Source organism: Anolis sagrei, chromosome 2, assembly GCF_037176765.1.
Source record: "Anolis sagrei isolate rAnoSag1 chromosome 2, rAnoSag1.mat, whole genome shotgun sequence".
Taxonomy (NCBI): Eukaryota; Metazoa; Chordata; class Lepidosauria; order Squamata; family Dactyloidae; genus Anolis; species Anolis sagrei.
The window spans coordinates 17138402-17162707 of NC_090022.1; the positions used below are offsets into that span (position 1 = coordinate 17138402).

General features: G+C 43.3%; 2 protein-coding genes across 4 annotated transcripts in view; both read right to left on the minus strand.

Annotated features, from left to right (window-relative positions):
* Positions 1-801: 801 nt before the first annotated feature.
* On the minus strand, positions 802-16112 carry LOC132765268 (zinc finger protein 436-like). Of its 3 annotated transcripts, XR_010909384.1 has the most exons (5): positions 7856-8036; positions 7175-7229; positions 4238-4364; positions 1356-3147; positions 802-1145 (listed from the first exon to the last, which is right to left on the minus strand). XR_010909384.1 is itself a non-coding variant. In XM_067465371.1 (4 exons), the coding sequence occupies exons 2-4, from the start codon at positions 7190-7192 to the stop codon at positions 1802-1804; spliced, it is 1491 nt and encodes a 496-aa protein (XP_067321472.1). In that variant the 5' UTR covers positions 7193-7229; positions 15841-16112; the 3' UTR covers positions 1257-1801. The 3 variants fall into 3 exon arrangements, 2 of the variants coding, with proteins under 2 accessions (XP_067321472.1, XP_067321471.1); XM_067465371.1 differs by lacking the exons at positions 802-1145; positions 7856-8036 and adding an exon at positions 15841-16112 and having other exon boundaries at positions 1257-3147; XM_067465370.1 differs by lacking the exon at positions 802-1145 and having other exon boundaries at positions 1257-3147.
* Positions 16113-16626: 514 nt separating this feature from the next.
* The window catches only part of LOC132765239 (zinc finger protein 420-like), a 30477-nt gene continuing 22797 nt past the window's right edge, over positions 16627-24306 (minus strand). The window contains exon 9 of the mRNA XM_067465125.1: positions 16627-23660. Coding sequence (XP_067321226.1) covers positions 20998-23660 — 2663 coding nt within the window. The 3' untranslated portion in view covers positions 16627-20997. The remainder of the gene's footprint in view (positions 23661-24306) is intronic.

Genomic DNA, 24306 nt, shown 5'->3' on the forward strand with positions numbered 1-24306 from the left:
GGGGGGGGGGGGGTCACATGTATACATCAGCTTATTTTCCACTACTTTAAATCAGTGGTTCTCAACCTCCCTAATGCCTTGCTGATTTTGTCATTTGGGAGTTGTAGTTGCTGAGATTTATAGTTCACCTACAATCAAAGAGCATTCTCAACCCCATCAATGATAGAATTGAGCCAAACTTCCCACATTGAACCCCCATGACCAACAAAAAATACTGGGTTTAGGAGACACTGACTTTGAGTTTTGGAGTTGTAGTTCACCTACATCCAGAGAGCACTGTGGACTCAAACAATGATAGATCTGGACCAAACTTGGCACAAATACTCAATATGCCTAAATGTGAACACTGGTGGAGTTTGGGGGAAATAGACCTTGACATTTGGGAGTTGTAGTTGCTGGGATTTATAGTTCACCTACAATCAAAGAGCATTCTCAACCCCATCAACAATAACATTGGGCCAAACTTCACACACAGAACCCCCATGACCAACCGAAAATACTGTGTTTATTGGTGGTCTTTGGTGACCGTTCTGACACCTCCTTGCGACCCCCACCCAGGGGTCCTGATCTCCAGGTTGAGAAACACTGCCCTAGTGGGTTTCCATGGCTAAGCTGAGATTCGACCCCAGAGTTGTAGTCTAACATTCTAAGCACAACACAATTTAATTAAAACCTTTGAGGACTGATGGGTGAACAATTTGAAAAGGAAATATGGAAGATTACTGTTATAGGACCACAGCAGCCAGACTGAAATATGCACAGAGATGGAAGAATGTAGTAACACCTATATAAGGCATTCAGAATTCTGCTAGATAACATCACAGACACAAATAAATTTATTTTTTTTCCCAAAGTGTGCATAAAAAAATACAAAATCAGAAGGGAATGCATCAGAATTTGGACAGTTAAAATATTTAATTTCAAATATTTAATCATGTCACTTCTTAAACCTTCTTCTCTCCAGGTTAAAAGTACGAGGTGCTCCTTGTAGGGCGGGCATGTGCAAACAATTGTGGGAGTTGAAGTCCAAAACACCTGGAGGGCCAAATTTGCCAGGTTCTGCCAGGAGTGAGTCCACAGGAGCTGAGCCAGGGGTAGCAAAGGAAACAAACGCTGCCTTCCCTCAAAGCCCCTGGTAATGGTACCTTCACTATATTGTCGAAGGCTTTCATGGCTGGAATCACTAGGTTCTTGTGGGTTTTTTCGGGCTATAGGGCCATGTTCTAGAGGCATTTCTCCTGATGTTTCGCCTGCATCTATGGGATGCTTGCCATAGATGCAGGCGAAACGTCAGGAGAAATGCCTCTAGAACATGGCCATATAGCCCGAAAAAACCCACAAGAACCTAGTGGTACCTTCACTTCTTGCTTAGGCCTCAATGGCTTCAAACTACAAGAAAGGAGATTCCATCTGAACATTAGGAAGAACTTCCTGACTGTGAGAGCTGTTCAGCAGTGGAACTCTCTGCCCCGGAGTGTGGTGGAGGCTCCTTCTTTGTAGGCTTTTAAACAGAGGCTGGATGGCGGAGGTGCTTCTTGGCAGGGGGTTGGACTGGATGGCCCATGAGGTCTCTTCCAACTCTATGATTCTATCCGACGTTTTCATTTATCTGACATTCTACCAGCCCGTTTATGTCAGATAAGTGAGACTCTATTGTACCTACAAGTATTTTTTTGCAGAACATATATTCCACACAACTCTGAGCAGCTTGACACCAAAGTGACTTCATTCCAATAAAAATTATTATTGGTGATTGAGTGTTTAGCAGGCTCCCAAGATCCAATAACCCTGTCTGGGTTCTCTAATGTACTGCAAGCTGCGAATGAGAAGCAAAGTATGCACCACCCTTTGCATGTTTGTGTGGCGTCCCACCAATGTGGACTCTCTCGTGTGCCACCAAACTCGACTTGCAAGAAAAAGATTTCCCACACTCCTCACATTTGAATGGTTTCTCTCCTGTGTGAGTTCTCCGATGCGCCACAAGAAGTGTCTTGCGAGAAAAATCCTTTCCGCATTCCTCACATTTGTACGGTTTCTCTCCTGTGTGGATCCTTTGGTGGATCACAAAATCTGTCCTGTAAGCAAAACATTTGGCACACTCTTGGCATCTGTAGGGCTTCTCTCCTGTGTGGACCCGTTGGTGGGTTACAAGGTGTGTCTTGCGAGCAAAACATTTTCCACAGTCCTGGCATTGGTGTGGTTTCTCTCCTGTGTGGATCCCCTGATGATGCACGAGATCGGTCTTGTGAGCAAAACACTTTTGGCAATCCTCACATTTGTATGGTTTCTCTCCTGTATGCACTCTCTGATGTCTCACAAGGTCTGACTTAGAAGCCAAGCATTTCCCACACTCCTCGCATTTGTATGGTTCCTCTCCTGTGTGAATTCTCCGATGTGCCACAAGCAGTGCCTTGCGAGAAAAGCCCTTTCCGCATTCCTCGCATACATATGGTTTCTCTCCTGTGTGGACCCTTTGGTGGAGCACAAAATCTGTCCTGTAAGCAAAACATCTTGCACACTCTTGGCATCTGTATGGCTTCTCTCCTGTGTGGACTCTGTGGTGGGTTACAAGCTGTGTGTTGCGAGCAAAACATTTTCCACAGTCCTGGCACTGATATGGTTTTTCTCCTGTGTGGATCCCCTGATGACGCACGAGATCGGTTTTGTGAGCAAAACACTTGCGGCACTCCTCACATTTGTATGGTTTCTCTCCTGTATGGACTCTCTGATGTCTCACGAGATCTGACTTAGAAGCAAAGCATTTCCCACACTCATTGCACATGAAAGTCACCTCTTTTGTATGTAGCCTCTGATGCCTCATAAGGTGCGACTTCTGAGCAAAACATTTCCCACACTCCTGGCATTTGTATGGTTTGTCTCCTGTGTGGAAACTCTGGTAGCAGGCAAGCCCTGATTTCTCTCCTGTATCCAATTGCTCTTGGCTCATATTTGCAGATGGGAAAGAAAAGTATTTTCTTGATACTTCATATCCCAAGTTTTTGTTTGTAGCATGAAGTGTAAGCAACATCCTTTGGGGAAAATATTTACATTCACATTCTATTTCTTCCTGGGTCTCACTGTGTTCGGCAGCACCTGATGTGTATATAAAACATCTCCCACACTTCATGCAAACCTTTAGTTTTCTCCCTACAGGAGAAAAAAAACCAAAAATTGAAAGAATGAAATGCAAACATTAGGGAGCAAAAAGGAATTATTATTATTATTATTATTATTATTATTATTATTATTATTATTATTATTTTCATTCACAAGATTAGTACACAGCAAACAAGATCACTATGCTCTAGCCCTGAGGCATTGCCTTGCCTTAACCTTCTAAGTCCCTGTTGTTAGTATCCTAGGTGTCTAGCGCTGTGTTGGCTCGTTCCTGCTAATTGCATATGCAACCAAGAGCAGGGCCTCACCAGACGATTTTAAGTGTTTAGATGGTTCATAGGAAGAGAAGCGTTCAGATAGGTAAACTGGGCCAGAACCGTTTAGGGCTTTAAAGGCTAAAGCCAGCACTTTGAATTGTGCCCAGTAGCAAACTGGCAGCCCGTGGAGCTGGCCAACAGAGGAGTTGTGTGCTCCCTGAACGCCGCTCCTGTTAACAACCTGGCTGCTGCCCGTTGGACCATTTGAAGCTTCCGAACAGTCTTCAAAGACAACCCCATGTAGAGCGTGTTGCAGTAGTCTATACGGGATGTAATCAGAGCATGGACTACCGTGGTCAAGTCAGACTTCCCAAGGTATGGTGTTCCCTCACGTATCGCGGGTGTTACTTTCCTGGACCACCCGCAAAAAGTGAAAATCCGCAAAGTAGGGACGCTATATATGTATATCGAGTTCTGAGGGTGAGGCAGAGAGATTTAAAGGCACGGTGCACTTTTTTTTTTTTTTTGGCTAGCTATCTCTGCTTTGCCTTGCAATCTCTCTTGATTGGCTGTCTCTCTCCCGAGGGGGAGGATGAAACCCCCTTCTACACTCCATCATTGCCAGGAGGTGGGATTAGAACGCCGCTCTGGGAAACGGCAACCATTCATAAACTGGGAGGCAAAAACCCACAAAACAGCAAGTCCACGAAAAGCGAACCGCGAAGTAGCAAGGGCGCACTGTATATGCCACTGTAAATGGTATGTTATGAGACAGGACTAGGTCTGTGCATTAAGAGTCTATACGACTTAGGGGAGCCCAACTGAAAACCACAGAAGGACAATGGACTCAGATGAAGCCTTACCAGGAAAGGACACATTCTCATAGTTTCCCATCATGACGTCCCTATACAAAACTCTTTGCTTTGGATCCAGCAGGTCCCACTCGTCTTTGCTGAAATACACAGCCACATCCTCAAAGGTCACCGGTTCCTGCATACAGAAAAGGAAAGCAAGCTCAGAATGATATGGAAAGGAAGAAACATGGTCTGGCATTAAGAGAGATGCGACAGATCCAAAGGCAATGGTGAAAATAAACCTTTGAGTGCTGTCCTCCTCCCACCATTTTAATTTTCTATCTACGGAAAGTACACTGGGGAAAAGACAAGACTGTAACCTTTGAGTGATGAAAGTATTTTGTATGTGAAATGAGGTTTTGTTTATTTCACATCACTTTCCGTCCCTGATACAAATACATTTTGAATATTTTGGCTTTTTGTGGAAACAAAGATTGGTGAGAAAGCTTCAGTGGAGACCCCTTTTCCTCATAATAATAACTCTTCCAGGAGTGGATTTCCCTTCTGAGGGGTAGATTTCTCTCACTTCCTGTTGTCTCACCCCTGTTCTTACCTATGAGTCATTTGTAAGTCAGATGTTTGTAACTCTGGTATGTCTGTATACCTATTTCTCCACACAGTGAAGCAAAGATGACTCCTCCATTCCAGGTCATGGTCTGAGAAAAGCTTTCATCAGAAGTGTTTGTCCTGGTAGGTGAGCCCACGCTAAAATACTACAGGTTGAGTATTCCTTATCTGAAATGTTTGGGGCCAGAATTGGATTTTAGATGTTTTGGGTTATTAGATTGTTGGAAGTTTGGGTTATTGGGTTGTTGTAAGTTGTAAGTTTTCCAGGCTGTATGGCCATGTTCCAGAAGCATTCTCTCCTGATGTTTCACCTGCATGTATGGCAGACATGCTCAGAGGTTGTGAGGTCTGTTGGAAACTAAGCAAGTGAGGTTTATATATCTGTGGAATAATGTCCAGAGTGGGAGAAAGAACTCTTGTCTGCTTGAGGCACGTGTGAATGTTGCAACTGGCCATCTTGACCACTCTAACAACCACCATGTCAGACTACACAGAGAAGTCACTGAAATTCACAAACATGTGGACAGCTTCAACAGAAAGGAGGAAACCATGAAAATGAACAAAATTTGGCTACCAGTATTTAAAAAAACCTCGAAAATCAGGACAGTAAATAAAGGTAAAAAGGTAAAGGTAGTCCCCTGACATTAAGTCCAGTCATGTCTGACTCTGGGGTGTGGTGCTCATCTCCATTTCTAAGCCGAAGAGCCGGCGTTGTCCGTAGACACCTCCAAGGTCATGTGGCTGGCATGACTGCATGGAGCGCTGTTACCTTCCTGCCGGAGTGGTATCTATTGATCTACTAACATTTGCATGTTTTCGAACTGCTAGGTTGGCAGAAGCTAGGGCTGACAGTGGAAGCTCACACCGCTCCCCGGAATCGAACCTGCGACCTTTCGATCAACAAGCTCAGCACCTCAGTGCTTTAACCCACTGCGCCACCGGGGGCTCCTAGTAAATAAAGAGCAACACTCAAAAACCAGGGGAATTCCAGACATGAATCACTCAAGGCCAGTAACACCTCCCAACAAAGAATTCCCCCAGGCAAGAAGTAGCCAGGCTTTGAAGCTGCAAGGCCATTAAATGTCAATCAGTGGCCAATTGAAGCATTCACACTTGCCCCAAACAGACAAGAGTTCTTTCTCCCACCCTGGACATTATTCCACAGATATATAAACCCCACTTGCCTAGTTTCCAACAGACCTCACTACCTCTGAGGACCCCCCTGTTGCGTCAGCTCCACTGGCTGCCGATCCAATTCCGAGCACAATTCAAAGTGCTGGTTTTGACCTACAAAACCCTATACGGTTCCGGCCCAGTGTATTTGTCCGAACGGATCTCCCTCTACATCCCACCTCGAAGTTTAAGATCTTCTGGGGAGGCCCTGCTCTCGACCCCGCCAGTGGCACAAGTGAGGCTGGCGGGGACGAGGAGCAGGGCCTTCTCAGTGGTGGCCCCTCACCTGTGGAACTCACTCTCCGGGGAGATCAGATCGACGACTTCCCTTCTAGCGTTTAGGAAAAAACTAAAGACCTGGATGTGGGACCAAGCTTTTGGTCATGCTGACAACTAACTAAAGGACCTGTCGATAGACAAGGACAATGGAATGGAATGGATATATGGACTCTGATATATGGACTCTGACATGATATAGTTTTTATGATTTTATTAGGTATTGATGTTTTATTTTAATTGTTGAATTGTTATATTTTGTATTGTTTGTTGTGTGATTTGGGCATCTAATTGTGCCTTCCCTGTAAGCCGCCCTGAGTCCCCCCCCCCCCCCCCGGGTGAGAAGGGCGGGGTATAAGTAGATGAAATAAATAAAATAAATAAATGCCTGCCATAGATGTGGGTGAAATGTCAGGAGAGAATGTTTCTGGAACATGGCCATACACCCCAGAAAACTTAAAATAACCCAGTGATTCCAGACATGAAAACCTTCAGCAACATGTTTTGGGGATTTTTTTTTTTTTTTGCAATATCTGTATTTTGCATATACATGAGATTTCGTGAAGATGGGACCCGAGTCTAAACATCAAATTTATCCATATATCATATATACAATATTTTAAATAATTCTGCACATTAAACAAAGCGAACAATACAAAAACAGAGGTATCACTATCTCAGACCCCCATTTGGATATCTTTGGATTTTTGGAGCATTTGGTATAAGGGAACCTGTAATTACCATGTTGCAATTTTTTTGTTCTCTTGCCTAAGGAACTGTGGATTAAAGCACTTCGGTGTTAACCAATCTTTTAGCCAAGTCAACCAATACAACCAGGTTTTGTAAAAATAAATGTAAATTATTTTTTAAAGCTATGACACTTCTATAAGGCACTTTCTGTGACCATAATTGCTCCTGATGACCTCTTACCTGAGCTGCTTGAGCCATTGCTTCCCCTTTCACCTCTGCATTCTGGACTGAGACCCTGAAAAGGGAAACCACATGAAAACGGAGACATATCAGATAAATATACTTAGCATAAAAGGCCAAACCAATCAAAAGAATTATTTTTATACTTGCAATGTTTGAAAAGTAAGTTTGTATAAAAATAATTGTTCCTGTTGGTTTTTAACAACCATGTTTTTAACTGGGACTTATAGTTTTACAAGGTTTTTAGCTTTCTCAGCTGAAGAGGGCTGGTGTCTCACCAGACAACAGCTCCCAGGAGTCCATAACATTGAGCCATGGCAGTTAAAGTGATGTCAAACTGCATTAATTCTATAATCTGGGATGGGCCACCTTGGGCCTTCCAGATATTTTGGACTTCATCTCCACAATTGTGGAAGCTGCAAGGCATTTCCTAAACTCCTCTGTCCTTCCTCATTTGTCATTTCTACTCTTTTGTACCCATTGTTTGCCCAAACTGTGTCCCATTCATCTATGAAATGCTGGAGGGAGGCAAAAGGGAGGAAATGCAAAATCTCATGGAAAACACAATCAAAGCCCTCCCGACAGATGGCCATCCAGCCTCTGCTTAAAATCCTCCAGAGAAGGACACCCCACCAGGCTCCCAGGCAGCAGCATATCCCACTATTAAACAGTTCCTCTTACCTTCAAGAAGATCCTCCCACCCTTACTCTGGGCTGGGGCTGGTGTTTCCGGGGGAGCCCCTTTTAAGAATGCACAGCTCTCCTTTGACTTCTCTCGTGCATTCAGGCAGCTTGGCCTCCAACCCGTCACGTGACTGAAACCAGCCCGGGCCCGTGACGTCACACAACCAGCTCAGTTCTGCAGCAGAGTGGCAGAGTTCTATTGAGTGTGTCTCAAAGGGTGCAACTCTCTCTACACTGTAGCATTAACGCACTTTGATACCGATTTAAACTGCTATTTGCACAATGCTATGGAATCTTGGGAGCTGTAGTCTGGGGAGGCTCCAGAGCAGAGAAGGCTAAAGACCTTGTAAAACTACAATTCCCATTGCCCCATATTTATTTATTATTTACTGTATTTGTAAATTAATACATATCAAACTGTATTAATCCTACAGTGCGGATAGAATCCTAGAGTTGGAAGAGACCTTATGGGTCATCCAGTCCAATCCCCTGACAAGAAGCAGGAAAATCGCATTCAAAGCATCCCCGATATATTTATTTATACCCTTCTTTATCTTTTAAAACTCTAAAATTACAACAGCAAAAACAGCAGAGAGGAAACAACCAGGCACATCTTAACACCTCTCAGCAAAAGATTCCCCCAGGCTCAGCCAGGCCTTCAAATGCTAATGAAGGTGGTCAGTTGAAACATTCACACCCAGCTCTAGCAGAGAAGAGCTCTTTGTCCCACCCCAGTCATTCCACAGATATATAAACCCATTTTGCTAATTCCAACAGACCTCATTACCTCTGAGGATGCTTGCCATAGATGCAGGCGAAACGTCAGGAGAAAATGCCTCTAGAACATGGCCATATAGCCCAAAAAAACCCACAAGAACCTAGTGATTCCAGTCATGGAAGCCTTCGACAATACATTAGTACACAATTAAAAATATACAAATATTGTTGTTCATTCGTTCAGTCGCTTCCGACTCTTTGTGACCTCATGGATCAGCCCACGCCAGAGCTCCCTGTCGGCAGTCACCACCCACAGCTCCTTCAAGGTCAAGCCAGTCACTTCAAGGATGCCATCCATCCATCTTGCTCTTGGTCGGCCCCTCTTCCTTTTTCCTTCCACTTTCCCCAGCATCATTGTCTTCTCTAAGTTTCTCTAAGCTTGTTTACAAATATACAAACTATGCCGTCGCGCCTGGGGGCTATAACTCTTAGTGAAAGAGACATAGATGTGACATCTTTCCCCCGGGAGATTGCTTCTTGCCTTCCTTTAAAGAACTGGAACTCCCAAGGACCAAAACACTGTAGATAACTCAAAATAGGTTTTATTGTTCACAAAGAGTTATCCCGTTAAAGCAATAAGCTGGAAGTTTCAAAGGAGTAAAGGAAATATACATTACAGTCTCTGGTTGTCTTGAGTCCAAGGAGATTTCGCAGCTGAGAAGCTTTTCAAGGTTCTCTCTTTCTCAATGGCTGCAGTTGCCTGAACATTCACAGCCCCAATCCAAATGGCCTATATTTGAAGACACGAAGCCTTCCTCTGGTGCCAAAAAACCAGTTTGAAGGCGCTTGGGTCTCCTCAACGTTGTCCAGGGTAATCTGGGCATGAAGTATGAGTCCCAAGGGTAAAAACCTTAGAATTGGTGATGAGAGGAAACTTAATTAAGGGCTTTAGAGCCAAGTCTCTTTCTCACGTCTATCTGATAGAAAGTTTGATTGTAGAAGGGAAAAGGAAAAGCTCTGCCCTCCTCCAGGTGGAGCCAAGCAATTGAGCTGAGGAAGCAATATAACTGGTGCAAACAACATTGATTGACAGCCAGGCCTGTAGCGAGGGGGTGGTTTTAGGGGTTCAAACCCCCCCCCCCGAAATGTTTCAGATTTTTTTTAAAAACCTGGTTTACTCATGAATTTTAACTGGTTAACCAAATCCCCATGCTAAGTCTATGAGGTGCAAAAAATTAAGAGTCCCTCCAGAACTGTAAGCACTATCTCAAGCAAATATTGACAATTTATTCACACTGTCATTACTTGCAGCAATAGCTGATGTAGCGAAGCAACCAAGTTGGGGAGGGGGGGGAGTGTTGAGTGGTCACATTAAGGAGGCCAGACTTGGTGGAGGTGGTTGACAAGGGCAGAGCTGCAGGCTACTGAAGGTTGCTCTGCCCCCTGCTGTGCTCTTTGCTTCAGTGTGAGCTAGGAGGCAGGTTTCAACCCCCCCCCCCCCCGGAATTTTCAACCCTCCCCAAAATTTTCAACCCCCCCCCCAATTTTCAACCCCCCCCCCCCCAAAAAATTTCAACCCTCCCCAAAAATTTTTTCTGGCTACGGCCCTGTTGACAGCTATAAATAACCAATCAATCCAACTATACATTTACAAACTAGGCAAGTTTGGGCATGTTATCCAGTTTAAACCTTTGCACTTTAAAGTTCTACATGCAGGTGGCACCACTCGCGCCGTCACACAAACATTACAACAGAATTAAATATAGACAGTATTCAATGCTTTTTAGCAGTGGACTATGCTGTTCCCTGGGAGTATGGTGGAGTCTCTTTTTCTGGAGGTTTTAAAACAGAGAGTGGATGGCCATCTGTCAGGCGTGCTTTGATGGTGTTTTCTTGAATGGCAGAAAGGGCTTGGATTGGATGGCCTTTGGGGTCTCTTCCAAATCTAGGGTTCTCCAATTCCTCTCCATTCCTGATCATTGCTCCACTGCTTCCCAGTCAAACAATTTTTCCACCCCAGTTCTTACCCCTGGAGCTTTATTTGCCCATCAAGGCATTCATGTCATACCAAGCTTTTAGCCCCATCCCATCTTCTTCCTGAATACAAGGGCAATCGGCAGAGTGCTGCAAAGAGGGGAAGGGGCGCTGTTTAAAATAATGATCTCTCTATGAGCCAAATCCTCATACCTTCCAACTGTCCTGATTTGGCAATGACAGTCCCAATTAATCCCCTGTTGTCCCACTTTTCCAACAGCTTCTAAAACACCCTTCTTGTTCTCTCCTCCTCTCATTCCCTCCCTGCTTGATTCAATTTAGTTTCAGATGCAGCAAACTGAGTAGTTTCTCATCTAGGGTGCATCCTGACACTGAATAATTAATGCAGTTTGACACCAGCTTAGCAGCTATGCTTCCATACTATGGAGCCCCAGGATTTGTAATTTGCTAAGACACCCACACTTTTGGCCAGATAAGGTTAAAGTCCTTCTAGAACTACAACTCCCAGGATCTCATAAGCATTGGGTCATGGCAATTAAAGTGGTGCCATACTGGATTAATTCTACAGTGCAGATGCATGACAAGGTTTCACAGCAACCCAGTACCACAGTCATGGCTGGAATGCCTTAAGATAAAGGTAAAGGTTTCCCCTGACTTGAAGTCTAGTCATGTCTGCCTCTCATCTCCATTGCTAAGCCAAAGAGTCAGCGTTGTCCATAGATGCCTCCAAGGTCATGTAGTCAGCATGACTGCATGGAGCACCACTGCCTTCCCGCCAAAGTGGTACCTATTGATCTACACTTGCATGTTTTTGAACTGCTAGATTGGCAGAAGCTGGGGCTAACAGTGGGAGCTCACCCTGCTCAGCAAATTCAACAGCTCACTGGTTTGACCCGCTGCACCACCAAAAAAATGCCTTATCTTTTTGGTATTGTCTCTTGTTGCATAATAGATTGTGCCATTGTAGACTTTTATCTTGGAGAATCATGGAGAAACCACATGGCCATCTAGTCCAACCCCAATCTGCCATGCAGGAAAAGCGCAAAGTATCCCTGACAGATGGCCATCCAACCTCTGTTTAAAAGCGTGTTCAGTGTTCAGTGTGGTGGAGCTTCCACCACACTCAACACATAGCAAGACCGCTACCATAATTTGGACTTTCTCTGTGTTCAGCCATTTACGTTCTGTATCTGTCCTCCTTTCTCTCCAGTATTTCTGGGAGACTAATAAAAAGTGTTCTGGCAAAGCTTCGGTGACCTACTTTCCCGTTCCACATTTAGAGCTGAATTGGCTATGTCAGGGAGTGATGAAGAACAGCATGGGGCCCGGAAAAAGCCATTTCTGAAATCCCCGCTCCCTTCCCCAGTGCAAAAGCTCAAGGCAGCTACTGCTGAGCGCCTGAATTGAAAGAAGCAAGGTTCCTGTTTACTTAATCCTGAACTACATCTGTGCAGCGTGCAAGGACCCAAAACTGCCCTCATTTAGAGCCCTGGCAGTTTAATTTGGAAGTGTTTATACTGGGCATCTCTAACCAATGTTGGAAGTTTGAGCACAATGTAGGGATATTTTGATATATGTGAAAAGGCCAGGAAATAATGGACTCAAATATAGTTGATGCTGAAAGATATTGAGATTAAATTTATGATGAGACCAAAGTTTTGCTTCTTGGGAATGCTGAATGATCATTTAGAAAATCTGGGCAAACGCTTCAGTGTAGGATAATTGCAGCAAGAATAGTCCCGCCACCTTCGCAGGTGCGTCTGGTGGGAACGAGAGACAGGGCCTTTTCTGTGTTGGCTCCTCGGCTATGTAATTCCCTCCCGAATGAAATTAGATCTGCCCCCCCCCTCCCTCCTGACCTTTAGGAAGCTAGTGAAAACTTGGCTGTGGAACGAAGCTTTTGCGGAATGATGTCTGAGACCGGCAATTGGCCAAAGTTACTGACCACAATATATGTGAAGGATGCTAAGCAAGGGGCTTTGAATGAAATTAACAGAAAAAGAGAAAACATACCCTTTCTCTGTAGAAAAAGAGCAACATGGAAGAAACTTTTTTTAAGAAACAAGATGTGAATGTAGAGGTCGGAAGTTGTATTGTGGTTAAGTTCAAAGGTTGTTTTTTGAAGTGCAGAGTGTGCAGATACAAGAAGGTACTTTCCATCAAAAGGTCAAGGGAGGGCGCTGGAAAGAGAGTACTTTCCATGAAAAAAAAATGTTCTTGTTTACTTGAGGTTATATATTGGTGGGAAAAAGCCAAGAAGGGGCGGCAGTCACTTGAAGGGTAGCATCTGCGCATGCTCCCAGGCTGTCCGTCTTCTTCATGAAGAAACTAAAATAAAACCTTGTTTTTTGATCTTTTTTTTGGGACTGTCTCCTTCCTTTTGTGCTCCCGTGACTGCACAGACCTAAGAAGACCCAATTTAGGGTTTCTAACATATGGACTGAATATACAAACTGAGTTGACATGATTTTATCTTGGTGAATGGCTGTTATGTAATTTATCCTATATGTATTGGTTAATTTTAATGTTGATGTATTTTTTTAGATTTTAGTGTTAGCACTGAATTTTTGCTGTCAGCCGGTCTGAGTCCCTCTATGGAGGTAGATCGGGATCTAAAAGTTTTAAATAAATAAATAAAAACTGTTAGCTCACCAAATTTCATAACCTTTAACTTATCCATGGATTTTTGGTGAATTTTCAATTTTTTTTATAAAAAAACATTTTAAATAATAAAGAAAATCTATTCCTGGCTTGAAAGTAGTATTTCCTGTTTCATTGGGTGGCCTTTGCTTTGAAAGTAGTTGTTCTACTCCAGAAACTTTGTGGCACAAACTGTGTTAAATTGGTAAAGAACAGAATCATAGTACAGACCCCATCAGGGGACCTCTAGTCTGACCCCCTTCTTCTGGGCAGAAAGGCACCATCCAAACTCTCCTGACATCCATTTGCTTCTCCTACTGAGTTGGAGGGGACCCTCAAAACACATCCATCCATTTATTCCTATTTGCAGATGCAATCAATCATTTTATTTTATCATTACTTGCTGACTGTAAAGGGCTGGCTGGCTGGCTGTGGCTGGCTATCCAGTGCCTTGTTCATGGCAATCAGGCCAAAGTGAAATCATTGGTTTTTAAGCAGTTTATGTTCTCTTGGCTTTGCAAAAGTTGCTTATTGCTTTGCTGCCTTCTTTAGACACTTTTGTAGATTTAATCCGTTTATTTTTTACTAGCCGTCCCCTGCCACGCACTGCTGTGGCCCACATGGAGGTTCTGTGTGGGAGGTTTGGCCCAATTCTATCGTTGATGGGGTTCAGAATGCTCTGTGATTGTAGGTGAACTATAAATCCCAGCAACTACAACTCCCAAATGTCAAGATTCTATTTTCCCCAAACTCCACCAGTGTTCACATTTGGGCATATTGAGTATTCATGTAGAGTTTGGTCCAGATCCATCATTGCTTGAGTCCAGAGTGATCTCTGGATGTAGGTGAACTACAACTCCAAAACCAAAGGACACTGCCCACCAAACCCTTCCAGTATTTTCTGTTGGTCATGGGAGAACTGTGTGCCAAGTTTGGTTCATTTACATTGTTGTAGGGGTTCAGAATGCTCTTTGATTGTAGGTGAACTATAAATCCCAGCAATTACAACTCCCAAATGACAAAATCATTTTTTTTAGTGAAGGGCATACATTGGGTTATTAGATGTCTTGTGTCCAAATTTGGTGTCAATTCGTCCAGTGATTTTTGAGTTCTGTTAACCCCACAAACGAACATTACATTTTTATTTATATGGATTTAGATGAAAACTGCTACAGACAGCTATAGGGATCCTTCAACCATTTTGGCTAATGAGCAGCAAGGCAGTGTGGGAAATGTAGTTTAACAGCAGGGCCTTTTGCAATCTCTACCATTGGGGGCTTGGCCTTCACAAACTACAACAATGGCTATGTTTAACCATGCCCACCTCATCCCTCGCTTGCATCGCCGAGGGAGGGAAAGCATGAGATTTTGAAACTTTTTAGGCTTTACCAAAGTTGCTTAATGGTTGTGAAAATTAAAATAACCTTGGGAGACATCCTAATATTATGGAATATTTCTGGGGGGGAAAGGTTAGTGGTTCAAATTCTGATTTGCCCCCTCCCCCACCTTTCCTGCATGGTTCAAAACTGCTTCGAAAGTCAAAAGTCGAAAGTTTTTATGACTTTCAGGCTATTCCGAATGAACCTATCCAACCCTAGTATGTACCTAATGAGATAGTTTGGAGATGAGATTTCCTCTGAAACTGAGTGTGGCTTCTCATGGCTTTATTTGAACCCTGGGCTCAGAAGCTTAGTCCACCAAACTACGCTGGCTCTTTGTAAAAGGCAGAATTGATTTCTATGCAACAGAATCAAAATGAAAGGGATTTGGCATCAGAAAAAGGTGACTTTTTCTCAGGTTCAATTGAATTATCCTCATTCCTTCCAAGACTGTGATGCTTCCAACTATTTAATGAAATCTTAAATATGCATACTATCTTGCAAGAGGGTCAATCCTCCGGGTTGTATCTCTTCTCTCCTTCCTGAGCTAAATGAGAACAGCTCTCCACTTAGTTTGTGCCATTTGAAGGAAGCAGGGAGAGGAACTGGGACATTTTAAAAGCAGCGGGAAAAGTAGGGCAAGGGATTAATTGGGATTCTTACTGCCAAACTAGGACAGTTGGAGGGCATGCTGTTAAAATAAAGGGCACTTTTCATATTCCTTTTAAACTCATGTAAATGCTTTTGAGCAAAGTGTACTTAAGAAATCCCCAGATGAAAAAACATATGGGCCATTTGCAGACAGGTAGAACATTATTTGCCTGGAGATTAGGGCTGAGCAAATTGCAGCAACTCATATGCCAGTGTCTCTCAACCTGGGGGGACCCCTGGGGGGGGGGGTGTCGCAAGGGGGTTGCAGTGGGGTCACAAAAGACCATCAGAAAATACACATTTCTGATGGTCTTAGGAATCCCTTTAGAATAGTTGTTTGGGTTCACAATGCTCTTCAGATGTAGGTGAATCACATCTCCCCTAAATCACTGTCAATACATCCCAAATCCCTCCAGTAGTTTCTTTTGGTCGTGGGGGTCTCTGTGTGGAAAGTTTAGCCCAATTCTATCGTTGGCGGGGTTCAGAATGCTTTTTTATTGTAGTTGAACTATAAATCCTATTTTACTATTCTATTCACGTGTGTGCTCTCTCTCATTAATTTCTATCATAGTGACATTGACTGATTCATATAGTTACTTACTTTGACTTAGGCGATCCCTAGTAGCTTGAGGATGATTGTCCTCCAGATGTGGTGTCTTGGCGGTGGGCCCATAGGTGGCTGTGGAGACCTTTTCACATCTTCTGCAGTAAGGACAACGGTTTCCAGATGGAAGGCGGTCCCAGTCAGCGTTGGCTTGACATGCCTTCCTCTTCGCACATTTCTCTCTTTTGCCCTCCATTCGTGCCACTTCAAATTCAACAGCACTGCTGATCACAGCTGACCTCCAGTTAGAGTGCTCAAGGGCCAGGGCTTCACAGTTCTCGGTGTCTATGCCACAATTTTTGAGGTTGGCTTTAAGCCCATCTTTAAATTTCTTTTCCTGTCCACCAATATTCCATTTCCTGTTCTTGAGTTCGGAGTAGAGTAGCTGCTTTGTGAGACGGTGATCGAGCATTTTGACAATGTGGCTTGTCCAGCAGAGTTAAAGGTGGTGGAGGAGCATCACTTTCAATGCTGGTGGTCTTTGCTTCTTCCAGCACACTGAAATTTGTCCGCCCGTCTTCCCAAGAAATTTACAGGATTTTTCAGAGGCAATGCTGATGGAATAATTCCAGTTGTGTATTATGTCTGCAGACAGTCCACGTTTCGCAGGCGTATAACAGGGTTGGGAGGACAATGGCTTTATAAATAAGCACCTTGGTCTCCCTACCGGTGTCCCATCCTCAATCACTCTCTTCTTCATTTGGAAAAATGCTGCACTTGCAGAGCTCAGACGGTGTTGTATTTCAGGAAGGATCCTTGAACCAATCCCAACAAACCAAAAGGTTTGGTGTAGGTGTTTTATTTTAATGACATATATGGCCTACCTGAACACAGCCATTCAATGACTCTCCTTTAGATCAGTCAAAAACTTTTCATCAGGCATTTTCTCAAGTGAACACATGTTGTGTCTTGTATGGGTTTTATTATCCTAATACAAAAGAAATGGAGGGTGATAAGGGCATTTTTAAAATGGGGGTGGGGCAGGGGGTACGGGACATAATAACAAGCACTTCACTGTTAACAGTTGAAAGGAAAAGAACAATCACATGCCAACACAACCATTATATACAGCCCCCCATAAAGCCAGATTACACTGGTGACAATTCATTCACATGGCTCAGGCACCTGAAAGCACAGCAAAATTGTCCACCCACACTTTTCTAAGGGAACTGAGGACATTCTAGTGTAGGTGTTTTATTTTAATGACATATATGGCCTACATTTCTGCCCAACCCTGATATAAGGGCACATGAGCACAAACTAGTAGCCAAGATTGGTCCTAAACAAAGCCAGTACAACTAATTTATGCCTAGGAAAGGCATTTTTTGAGACAGAAAATAAGTTTCATAACGTTTTTGTTGTTAAAAAGACTTTGATGTATTGGACGGAATCGCTGGGTTGTTGTAGGTTTTTCAGGCTGTATGGCCATGTTGTAGAAGCATTCTCTCCTGACGTTTCAGCTGCATCTATGGCAGGCCTTCTCAGAGGTTGTGAGGTCTGTTGGAAACTAGGAAAATTGGGTTTATATATCTGTGGAAAGTCCCAGGTGGGAGAAAGAACTCTTGTCTGTTGGAGCTTGGTGTGAATGTTTTAACTGACCACCTTGATTAGCATTTGATGGCCTGACAGTTTTTAGGTGTGGCTTGTTACTGCCTGGGGGAATCCTTTGTTCAGAGGTGATTAGGTGTTCCTGATTGATTCTTGTCTGGACAGATCTATATAAGGACACCAAACGCAGCAATGCCCAATCACAAATCAAGGAACATGAAAAGCATTGCAGACTACTTCAATCGGAGAAGTAAGCCATAGCACAGCACCTGATGAACCAACCTGAACACGGCATATTATCTGAGAACACAGAAATGCTGGACCACTCCAACAACTACCAAGAAATAGAAGGTAAATGTTACTATTCATTAAAAACACTGCACTTGGCAATGTGTACTTTAAACTAATGTTCACCCACTCTGGTGAATGTAAGCCCATTTCTCTCATTTATCTTGTACAAGATGACATCAGTTACTGGCAGCCTTCAAGTGATCAATTTGACATATGACCCATTTTAGCTAGGGAAAAAATACAGCCTTTAGTCACTAACTGCACTGTACACAGTTCTGGAGCACCTAGTTTGCATAAAATCTGTATGATTAAACAAGGTCTACACAGCCATTGATCACAAGCATGTGGACAATTTCAACAAATAGGAAGAAACCATGAAAATACTGGCTACTGGTATTTAAAAACTCTAAAATTATAACAGTAAATAAAGAACAAAACTCAAACACAGGGGAACTCCAGACAAGAAACAATCAGGAACAGGTAATCACCTCTCAACAAAGGATTCCCCCAGGCAGTAAGAAGCCACACCTAAAAACTGTCAGCCATCAAATGCTAATCAAGGTGGCCAATTGAAACATTCACACTTAGCTCCAACAGACAAGAGTAAAATGTGCAGATCCCTCCCAAATGTGCAATTCTATATAAATGGAATGGACCTCCCATCTAGACCAACCACTTGCTACGGCAAGAATCTGCAACTACAGCCAATTCATGTTGATTAAAATACTATTTTCCAGTGAACAATACCTCTTAGACACTCCCAGCTTCCAAATGTTAACCAGAGTCTCCTTTCTTGTAATTTGAATCCAGTGGTTTGGGTCCAGCCATCTATGAAGGGCAACAGACACTTCGGGTATTTCAAGCTCTCATATCACCTCTTTGCCTTTTCCTACATAAAGAAGCTATGCACTTCTCCATATCTCTCTGGAACTGTGATGTCCAGAACTAGAAATAATATTCTAGGTGATGGTGAGTCAAAGCAAAATGGAATGGTAGTTACAGTAGAGTCTCGCTTATCCAACCGTCGCTCATCCAACATCTTGTATTATCCAAAGCAGTCTGCCTCCCGTCCGGATCCACAGCTGTTTCAATACATTGTGATGTTTTGGTGCTAAATTAGTAAATACAGTAATTACTGCATAAAGTTACCATGTATTGAAATGTCTTTTCTGTCAATTTGTTGTAAAACATGATGTTTTGGTGCTTAATTTGTAAAATCATAACGTAATTTGACATTTAATAGACTTTTCCTTAACTCCTCCTTATTTTGCAACATTTTTGCTTATCCAACATTCTGCTGGCCTGTTTATGTTGGGTAATAGGCTTGGTTGATCAAAAAGAAAAATTGTTCAAAACTCATTTCGGATGTAGGGGGTGCTGGTAGTTCAATTTAAAGTCAATTCCGATTTTCACAGATTTTTTCCCCAAAACTTCCGAGACTTCCAAATCCTTTCGTTAATGGTTTGAAAGTGTTAATTCCTGTTTCATTGGGTGGTCCTTACTTTGAGAGTAGTTGGTTTCCTCCAGAAGTGGGGAAAAGCAAGCAGAGGAAATTGCTTCCTTCTCTGGTTTAAAACTGGCTTCTTTGGCTTTAAAACTGGCTTCTCCGGCTTGAGCAGAGACCAGGAAATTCCTTCCTTCTCTGGTTTAAAAATGGCTTTTCTGGCTTGAGCCAAGGCCAGGAAATTCCTTCCTTCTCTGGTTTAAAATTGGCTTCTCTGGCTTGAGCCGAGGCCAGGAAGTTCCTTCTTTGTCTTCAAACTGGCTTCTCTGGCTTGAGCCAAGGCCAGGGACCAGAAGTGGGGAAAAGCAAGTGGAGGAAATTCCTTCCTTCTCTGGCTTTAAAACTAGCTTCTCTGGCTTGAGCCGAGGCCAGGAAATTCCTTCCTTCTCTGGTTTAAAAATGGCCTTTCTGGCTTGAGCTAAGGCCAGAGACCAGTGGGGAAAAGCTAATTCATTTCCAACTCACTTCCTGAGTCATAACAAAAATGGCGGAAAAAGCTTCGGAAGGGCAAAGGGACTTCTGGTTTTTAAAAAATGCTTCGATATCACTTCAAAAAGGTAATTTTAACAAAATTACTATGAGCAACGAGTTATCCGATGCGACTCTATCCATGCCTACTGGATAAGCGAGACTCTGCTGTACTTCCATTGATCCAAACACTATATTACTGTTGATGCAGGATATAATTAAATTATAGATATGATTAAATTAAGCTTAAATCATGGTTCTGGGGCCAGGCATTTGGGGAGGCACCTTGTTAGCGATTGTAATGTTTACATGAACTGCCAGTGGACAAGCTCTGACAAAGTCTTTGGACACTGAATTGGATTGGATTTAGCTACATGGTTAATAATGTTTTTAAACAGATTTTAACGGAATGTTTTATTTAATGTGTAATGTTGTGACGTATTGTGTATGTATTCTGTATGTGTTGGCATCGAATTGTTGCCGTTGTAAGCCGCCCTGAGTCCCCCTTCGGAGGTTGAGAAGGACGGGGTACAAATGTTGGAAATAATAATAATAATAATTTACACTGATTGAGAAGGACGGGGTACAAATGTTGGAAATAATAATAATAATAATTTACACTGATTTCTTTTTGTTTAGTTAATTTCACACTATTTGTTCATTTATTTATTTTTTGTGGTCAACTTTGACTCCAGGAGCTTGACACTTGTACCAATCATATTTGTGCACCTGATTTCTTGTGCCAAACTCTAATAGGTCACAGTACTTATTTGATAATTATTTTCTCAGTTTTGGTCCAGTTCTCTATTTTGTCACAATTATCTTGAATTCTGATTCGGTCTAATGAAGGATGAAGTCCGTTATCTATCCATCCCCCTGCCTCTTCCCCAAATCTGACATGGTTTGAAACACTGATCATCTCACTCTCTATTCCATCATCTAAGTCATTTCTAAAAATACTGAAAAAAACAGGACCTGGAGCAGAATCTTGCAGCACCCGCCTTGTTACTTCTTCTCCCACAGTGATGTCAGAAGCACAAACAGACAATTCAACCCATGTATGGAGGGACTGAAACCTGTCTCTGTAGTTCCTACATGAGTCCCTCTTAATGTTCACATTTTCTGCAGTCATGATTTCTCTACTGGGTGAGTCTCTGGAAGTTAACAAAGTTTTCTTGCCTAATAAAGAATATATTTACTACATTTCTGGCCACTGTGAGGATATTTTGATAGTCCAAAGTCTTCCCATATTATGATTACATGAGTGGTTACTCTCCTATGTAGATCTCTGGTGAAACACAAGATGCAAACTTTTAGAAAAACATTCCCTATACCCCCAGCATTTACACAGTTTCTGTCCTGGGTGGGCTCTCTTTCGGGACCACAAGTTGTGAAACGGAAGGTAAACTTTCACCACCACCTTCGGGCCACTGCAATAATTTCTCTCGTGCATGGACTCTACGGTGGTTCACAAAGGCTGAACTCTGTGCGAATGATTTCCCACACACATGGCACTGAAATGGCTTCTCCCCTGTGTGGAGTCTATAGTGCGTCACGAGAATCGACCTTAGAGCAAAGCATTTCCCACATGCTGTGCACTGGAAGGGTTTCTCGCCCGTGTGGATTCGGTGATGGTTCACAAGGTCTGAATGGTTACTGAAACATTTGCCACACACCTGGCATTTGTATGGTTTCTCTTTTGTGTGGACTCTGTTGTGCATCACCAGGACGGACTTAACAGCAAAACATTTCCCACATTCTTGGCATTTGTATGGCTTCTGTCCAGTGTGGACTCTGTGGTGGTTGAGAAGGTCTGAACTGTAAGCGTAACTCTTCCCACACTTCAGGCACTTGTATGGTCTTTCTCCTGTGTGGACCCTTCGGTGTTTCACAAGGCTTGAGCTTTCCGCAAAAGATTTACCGCACTCCTTACACTTGTATGGTCTCTCCCCTGTGTGGAGTCTCTGGTGGGTCACAAGGTTAGACTTCCAACTAAAGCACTTCCCACACACCTGGCACTGGTGTGGTTTCTCTCCAGTGTGCGTCCTCTGATGTAACAGAAGGATGGTGGACTTGGTAAAAGCTTTCCCACACTCCTGGCACTGGAAGGGTTTCTCACCTGTGTGAACCCGCTGATGCTTCACAAGGTCTGCAGTGGTATTAAACGATCTATCACACTCCTGGCATTTGAATTTCTCTCTTGTATGGACTCTCTGGTGCATCTGAAGGACAGACTTCAAAGCAAAACACTTCCCACATTCCTGGCATTTGAATGGTTTCTCTCCAGTGTGGATTTTTTGGTGGGTTGTGAGGCCACCATTCTGAGCAAAACATTTGCCACACTCCTGGCACTGATATGGTTTTTGCCCGGTGTGGACTCTCTGGTGGATGACAAGGGCCGAGCTCCGACCAAAGCATTTCCCACACACCAGGCACTGGTACGGCTTCTCTCCTGTGTGGACTCTACGGTGCTTGACAAGGCTCGAACTCTCCGCAAACGACTTCCCACACTCTTGGCACCGGAATGGCTTCTCTCCAGTATGGAGTCTCTGGTGTGCCACGAGGTGGGATGTCCGAGCAAAGCATTTCAGACACACTGGGCACTGGTATGGTTTCTCCCCTGTGTGGGTTCTTTGATGTAACAAAAGGGTTGACGTCTTATAAAATATTCTCCCACACTCATCACATTTGTACTCTTTCTCTCCTACATGCACTTCTGGGGGCTTCACAGGTTCCGAATTATTATTTTTATTAGTGTGTACTTCAGGCTCCTGGCCTTTGTGTGCATTTTCTCCTGTGTGGATTCTGTGATGCTTCACAAAGTCAGAATTGTTGCTGTACGATTTCCCACACTCTTTGCATTTGTAGGGTTTCTCCCCTGTGTGGACTCTGTAGTGCTTCACAAGGTCTGAATTGCTGCTGAAACATTTCCCGCACACCTCACACTTGTATGGTTTCTCCCCTGTGTGAATTCGCTGGTGTTTCACAAGGTCTGAATTGTTGCTAAAGCATTTTTCACACACCTGGCATTTGTAAGGTTTCTCTCCTGTGTGGACCCTGTGGTGGATCACAAGCTGTGACTTGGAAGCAAAGCTTTTCCCACACTCTTGGCATTTATATGGTTTCTCCCCTGTGTGGAGTCTCTCATGCCTAACCAGGGTCGAGGTCTGAGCAAAATATTTCCCACACACTTGACACTGGAATGGTCTCTCCCCTGTATGGAGTCGCTGGTGTGTCACCAGTTGTGACTTGTGAGCAAAGCAGGCCCCACATTCTGTGCATCTGAATGGCTTCTCCCCCGTGTGGACTCTCTGATGGTACAGAAGGTTTGACGTCTTCGCGAAACACTTTCCGCATTCCTGGCATTTGAAGGGCTTTTCTCCTGTGTGGATGCTGCGGTGCCTCACGAGGGCTGAACTCAAAGTGAAAGATTTCCCACAGTCCTGGCACTTGAATGGTTTCTGTGCAACACGGTGTCTCTGATGAGGCACAAGTTCCCCACCCTCCTGGTATTCATAAGATTTTGGCGCTGTGTGAACCCTTTGGTGCCTCACAAGGTCTGACTTGTAAGCAAAGCATTTCCTACACTGCTGGCACTCGTACGCTTTTTCTCCCGTGTGGACTCTTTGGTGCCTCACAAGGTAGGAATTCCAAGGAAAACACTTCCCACACTCCAGGCATTTGTATGACTTCTCTGCTGTGTGGACCCTTTGGTGCCTCACGAGATAGGAATTCTGGGAAAAGCATTTCCCACACTCAGTGCATTTGAAGGGGTTTTCTCCCACGGGGACTCTCTGGTCATACAAAAGGATGGTTATCTCAGGGAACCGTGTTCCACATTCCTGATATTCATTAGGCTTCTCTTCTGTGAGAAGCCCATGTGTAGAGTCACTGCTTCCCAATTGCTGTTCTGCCTGGAGTTGTTCTTCTCCACGTGGATGTAGTTTCTGGGTAAAACTCGCTTCGTAGGTCCCATCCACACGGATGCTCATTCTCTTCCAGTTATCTGCCAGGAAGAAGGACGTAGACAAGAGTGAATCACACATATGAGAAGAGGAATGTGAGTGACAGAACAGAAAAGAAGCAAATTTGTGAAGAAAATCTTAGAATCATAGAGTTGGAAGAGACCTTCTGGGCCATCCAGTCCAACCCCATTCTGCCAAGAAGCAGGAAAATCGCATTCAAAGCACTTCACTTCAGGAAATTCAGGAAATAGACTACCACATATAATTGGATATAAGATGACCTGAATATAAGCCGAGGCACCTAATTTTACCACAAAAAACGGGGAAAATATATTGACTTGAGTATAAGCTGAGGGTGGGAAATGCAGCAGCTACTGGTAAATTTCAAAATAAAAATAGATACCAATAAAATTACATTAACCAAGGCATCAGTAGGTTAAATGTTTTTGAATATTTACATTTCACTGTGACTTAAAATAAGACTGTCCAACTCTGATTAAACCATTATTCTAACCTTCTTCAATGTAAATGTGCTTACGTATCCTTCCCATAATAATAAAGGGAGTAAAATAATAAATGTAATAAAGATAATAATAACAGAGTATAATAATGGAAATGTAATAATAAATAGAGTAAAATAATAAATGTAATAATAACAATAGAGTAAAATAATACATGTAATAATAA

Excerpts from the sequence above, each read along its gene's own strand:
- LOC132765268 (XM_067465371.1), bottom strand. Across the intron at positions 3,148-4,237 it reads TGAGAATGTGTCCTTTCCTG|GGAGAAAACTAAAGGTTTGC; the intron begins GTAAGGCTTCAT and ends TTTCTCCTGTAG.